Source organism: Dermacentor albipictus, chromosome 2 (assembly GCF_038994185.2).
Source record: "Dermacentor albipictus isolate Rhodes 1998 colony chromosome 2, USDA_Dalb.pri_finalv2, whole genome shotgun sequence".
NCBI classification, from domain to species: domain Eukaryota; kingdom Metazoa; phylum Arthropoda; class Arachnida; order Ixodida; family Ixodidae; genus Dermacentor; species Dermacentor albipictus.
Window position 1 is genome coordinate 143,651,404 of NC_091822.1, and position 6,000 is coordinate 143,657,403.

At 45.7% G+C, this 6,000-nt stretch overlaps 1 protein-coding gene across 3 annotated transcripts in view; it reads left to right on the forward strand.

The window, feature by feature from the left end:
• The window catches only part of LOC135904635 (uncharacterized), a 54,139-nt gene extending 49,145 nt beyond the window's left edge, over positions 1–4,994 (forward strand). For all 3 annotated transcript variants that reach the window (XR_010565173.1, XM_065435498.1, XM_070534044.1), the window contains 3 exons: positions 1,236–1,330; positions 3,291–3,394; positions 4,642–4,994. Coding sequence is in view for 2 of the 3 variants with exons in the window: in XM_065435498.1 (XP_065291570.1) it covers positions 1,299–1,330; positions 3,291–3,394; positions 4,642–4,979 (474 nt within the window). In the remaining variant the exon portion in view is untranslated. The remainder of the gene's footprint in view (positions 1–1,235; positions 1,331–3,290; positions 3,395–4,641) is intronic.
• Positions 4,995–6,000: the final 1,006 nt, after the last annotated feature.

The window sequence follows — 6,000 nt, forward strand, 5'->3', positions numbered from 1 at the left end:
GTAAAGCGGGTCTATTTCTTATTTAGCGAAAACTCAACACAAGTTAAATTCGAATGTTTTTCTTTTCATTGACACATTTTGTACTGGGAAAAGACGAAAGTATCGGCCTGCAGAAGCAATCTTCATTGACAACTCAAACTTGTACACAATATGCGAACATAGATTCTACAAGATCGAAACCAATGCGAAAATAAATATCGTCACGAGCTGGTCATAGGGCAATTGACGCTGTCACGTCTGTTATGATGGTGCACATTTATTGTGCCTCATAGAAAGTTCAGTTCAATACACGCATTTCAGCGGCAGTATTAGAAGTAAAAAGTGGCAGAATTTTAAACTGCATACGTTAAGCTGCATGAAAGGAAGCTGCCTATAATAGCTCTTATCATTTGAACTACTTGCTTTGGCTGTGCATGTCAACAAAGAGTGAACAAAATCGACGTACACGCATTCAATCCCTTCGTTACACCTATTTCACCGACAGCAGACGGGCTGTCGTCATGACGAATGAGTCAAGTGACACTGGTCCTATGAGAGTCCACGCAGGCTTTCACAGAACGGTTTTACTCTTGCAAAATGAATACCTGCACAGAAATTAGCGATATATACTTGTGCTTACCTGGTCTCATTCAGAAACCTGCAAAACTTCGCAGAAGTGACAATGGTGGTGCTAGAACACCTTAGAGCCGCATAAGACATGTGACATCCCGATTTACCTATCCTCGTCTAATGATTAGTTGACCTGGTTTCCTGCGTCTTCCGTTCCTTGCACGCCTGATCACGCCTATCCTGCTCATATTCCCATCGTCAAAAGTGGCACGATAACCGAAGCAGATGACGAAGCGCGGTCCGACTTTTGATATTGTTGAGCGAGTGGCAACGGTGAGTGGATGCGAGCCCGCACTTCGTCCGATTTGAAATTTACAAAAAGAGAAATACAAATAACTAAACAGAAGGAAGAGCTGCTTACCGTTCATTGAAATTTTATTGTTTCTAAGAACTTGTGAATGACAAGAAATGTGCACATTCACATCTTCTGCGAGATCTTGGGATGCCTGACAACCGCTAGAAGCGCGCATGTTCCTTGAAACACAGACTAGCAGTCGCCCTCCTTGGCGTATTTATGAGATACGTGTTATTATAGCAGTGAACGCGTGCCATTTATCAGCTATAGAATGCTGACCCTTATTTTTGTGCCTTTTACGATTAGTAAACTTGCCTACTTTTTAATGCAGCTTCCATATACGCGGTGTCGCAATTGGGCAGCCGGCTGCCCTGCAGTTTCCAGGCTTGACCTGATGGCCACACATGAAGCCATATGTGGCTTCAGGTAAGCAAGTATTTGACTACGTTGCACCTTACCTATAATAGATATGTTTCTTTCTGTGACCTCATTGCTCTGCAATTCTGGCTGTTGTATCCTGAAAGAAAAAAGGAAGTGAGTAGCAGTTAGGCTGTGTATTACTGTCTGACAATCAGATGTGTGCTTTAAACAAGTAAGACAGGCAAGCTTGAAATTATAAGCTAAATATTTCACGACTTCTCATCCTGTACAGCCTGAGTAGGAAAACGTAAGGGCGGAGTGCATGATTATACATTATTTAACACGCATTAAGTCATCGCGACATTGGTGATAACGTAGTGTTTGTACGCTTCCTGTATCGCAGTTGGCAGCGAAGTTGCTGAAACGTCCACGTAACGGAAAGATGAAAACGCCGTGGGTTTCGCCAGCATGGTGGCTTATGTGCCTCTGTTGCTGATTCAGCCACGACACAGCATAATCATAAGCCACAGCAGAGATAGCTAAATTGCTGCTACAATACACCACCAAACATTTACATCGCTTTGACCATACCACGCCGGCGTCGCAAATGAACTGATATCGATGGCGACAGCATGTGACATTCTTTGAATCCACCCGCTTCGCCTTGACCACTGCCGAACTAAAGCCCCCCTTTTCGTCAAACCATGTGCACGCCTCTAGCTTGCGAAGGTTGAATGACACCAAGACAGTCATCACCTCTCGATGACAAGTGCGCGGGCCTTTGTGTGTGCATCCTTTTCTGCGGGATTTAGATGGAGAAATGTGCTTTATGGCCGAGGTCGAAAAAGAACCTGAAGAGACAATGCTGCTACACCCCCCCCCCCCCCCCAGCTTAATGTTGTTCGGCTGTTAGGGGTGGTGTAGTTTTATTTTTCGTGACTATTATTGTTCCTAAAACGGACCTTTCCTCCAAACGCGATAAAGATTTAAAAATAATATCATATAGGGTGAATTAGGTGGTCAATATATTTTGCAAAAAATATCTTTCAGCACTTGCCGCTCCCAAACACAAAACTTTGCTTCGTGGAGACCAGCGCAAGGTAATGTTGAAAGCTATTAGAGTAGTACTTTTATAGTTAAATAGATGTCCATTGCATGGTGGCTATGACGTTAAAAATTTTGAGGTGTGCTAAGCATGACAAAAGCATCACCACTGACATCCTGGCTCTTGGTACCGTGGAATGCAATAATTAGAAATTCCGTAAGGCCACCGGAAAACCTTACCTAAGCTTAGAACTTATTGCCGTGCAATAAATATTCTTTACAAAGGGTATAATTATTGAACGCAAATGAAGCATTGATTTTGCATACTGAAAATATTTTGCGCCAGATCACCAACTAGCCCAGCAGTTAACTCTCCTGAAGCATTGATTGCACGTCATTCCTAACGTGATTCTATACTTTAATACAATAAAAGCGGCGAGATTCACGTAGGTCTCAAAGGCGACAGGAAAACTAGACTACCAGCTTCGTAGAACATATCAAAATAGGGAATAAACAAGTATCACAAAAATTCGATAAATATTTTTAAAACAAAATAGCCTACACCAGTTGAAACGTTCCATAAACGTCAATTATGGCGTGGCGTCAATTTCTTTCTAATTATGAAATTACTGCAGTTCTTCGCCGAACCCCCTTCCCCCCCCATCCCCCCCCCAAGGGCATAGAAGCTTAATGTGTTTCGTATACAGACTCTAAAGCGGCTGGTAACAAAGGTTTAGCAATATTTCATCAATTCCAAATAACCGACGTAGTCAAATGTTGGCCGCCTATCACCGCTACAATATTTTCTGCTTTCTCAAGATATAAACTTGAGGGTTTATTTGTATTTCTCAGAAAATCGTGAAGGAGGCATGGAAAGTGTTCGTGAGCTTCTAAACTCATAAACAGCTTCACTGTAAAACAAGCGGGATTCCTGGTGCAACCTGAAAGATAATAACTGGTGAAATGTTTTTTTTGTATGCAGGCAAGTCCGGTGCCTTTTTCCGACCTGCGGTTATGTGAATTCCATCAATGACCTGCCTAGTCATCTGGCATTGCGGCACGCCGCATCGGTTAAGGAAGTGCACGGTAAGTTAGTACATCAAGAAAGAGAACACGAACTTTATTCCAATGTAACGATTGGGAGTGATAACTTGCGCTGCATGTCACCGTAGCATCAGCATGGAAACTGGCCTTTGCAATCTGGAGCTAGCTGTGCAGGAGTACTGCTCTAAGGTGCCAGGTGGACAAGGGGACCGCAATGCATCGATTTCGACCTTTTAAAATATAGTTGTCATTGATGGACTTCAGTGCTAACGTCGAAAAAAAATTATATATATCACATGGACTCAGGAAGCATGTTAACGCGCAAAACGGATGTGAGTGAATGTTTCGACCCTTCATGTTCAGCTATTCGGAATTGTGAAGGGGCCATCAGGAGCACACTGACGCTTACCCGTTAAGGCGCATGTTTTACACAGCCTCATCATGGCATGTACCTCCTCAGCATTATTTGTTGTTGAATACCGTCTCCCCATCTTAAATAAAAAGGAAGACACGTCAGCCTAATGAGAATGAAAAAAGGTCTCACACTTACGTGCCGCACACGACAAAGGATGTAGTAGCTCGTAAAATAAATCAGTTGTTTGAGAGCGTCTCCCTTAGGCGACCGTTTCTGCGTTGAGTTTCGACGTCCCTCGGCGTCGGCGTTGTCCGTCAGCGTATCTGAGCGAACGAATGCAGCGACGATCGAGAGAGCGAACGGGGAGCGCTGCGAGGGATGAAAGACGGCGATAACGAAGAGAACGCGAGGAGAATGGCGAAGGCGGAGGGTGCAGCGGAACAATTGAGGCGGTAAGCGGAGGAGCAGGGTATGGCGACACCGAGCATGCCGCGTCGCTCTATGAACGGTAGATACGCTGGAGGAGGAGTTTATGTGCGGGGCCCCGCGTTACAGGATCACGTTTTATGGCACCTTCTTATTACAGTCCGACGCTATCATGTCGGCAGCTTGGGTTTGGGTTGTACATAACGATTTTCATGACGCATCTTACTATGAGAAATTCAATTAGTTCAGCAAGGCCTGTGCTCCATGCTCAGCGACTGCATGGTTGCGGCTCGGAACGATTCTTTGTCAAGCGACGTCTGAAGCCGACACCGGAGTTTTTGCGACAAGGGGCCCTTGACACTGTCGCGATAAAAAGTGACTAAGAACTTGCACGCAGCGACATTACCGCTCTCAAACATGCTAGAAAGTGGCGAAGGGTGTTGCAGCTAGGCCGTGATGTGGTTCCTGATGCCAGTTTTTGCTGAGTGTCCTCTCTTGTGTCCTGCAGAGGACCACGCGGAGCTCGTACTGCAAGATCCGACCAACAAGCAGAACAGCGTGCGGGCGGTCCTCCTGCTGCATCACGAGAGCGTGCTGGCTGTCACGCACGAGCGTACGGGCCAGTTTTATTCCGAGGCCAACTTGAACGTGCTTACACTGACGCCAGGACCCGAAGATTACGACTTCGAAATTATTCTCAGGGGACCCTCCGGCGTTAACTCTTGGAGATCGCGGGCCCTTGCATGGGGAACGCCGGAGGATACGTCAGTGGGGCTTTCGGAATCGTTCATAAGTAAATTGGCTCCCGATGGCACCTTGAATATCCGAATAAATTTGATGAAATGAGTTCTTTAACAAGGACGAGGGGATTTGGTGTCTTGCATATGGACAGACACGTGACAGCGTGACATGGTCTGACCCCTCATTTGAAGAAAGCCGCGTTCCATCGCCCTCTTTTCTCAAGCGGTATCATTTCTGCCTGCAGGCAAGATGTTTCCCTATTGCAAAAACCAGCGCCTTCCAGTGCCTTCCAGTGTGAAACCAGCGCGTTTTTTGAAACTGCATCGCAATGGGTACCCTGGCGCTCGCTGGGACTCATTGGAACATCAGTGAGAACGCTGGATTAGAGTTGAGTCACACTGGAAAAGACGCTGATTCCACTGCCATGACGCTGGGGTGCACTGGCTTGTGCTGTACAGGCACTGGTTCTCGCTGCAGTTCTGAATATGAAAGTTTGTTTGTGCAACTTTATCGCTTGATACTAGTCTGTTGTCCTAAATAACGCTATATCTTCGGGTCATAAAACTTTATTTCATGTCGCAGTTTGCAAAAAGGTGGGCGAGCTGCCCTGTTTATTCATGCACATTTGACACTGAAGATCACTTTCGTTTTTTGAATTTTCCCTTTTGATTGTGCGGATAGCTAAATTCTTGAATGAAACCCCACAAACGCAGAGAACGCCCCGTTTTTTAGTAGTTTGCACGTAACATATGACTGGAAGTTGTCGCCGTTGTCACAGTGTTGTGGTGTGGCCATGAACTCCAGAAGTCGTTGAGAGGCGCTCGAACGGACCCCGTGTTCGAAGCCTACCGCTGACTGACATTATTGCACCGATAACAAAGCTGAGGTGATTCGCGCGCTTCCACTTTTCCTATTGTATTAAAAAAAGTCCTGAGGCTCAAATACACACATATTAACTTTCGCCAGCTACCCGCGCCGAGATTTGTACCCAGCGAAGCTTAGGCCTAGTGTATCCGCCCGGTCTGTCTGCACGCTATCGGCGCGTCTAGGCTCAGGAATAAAGAAGTCTAACAAGGATAAATCATCGGTGTTCTGAAATGAACCATTTTTTCATGTCTACAGTGCC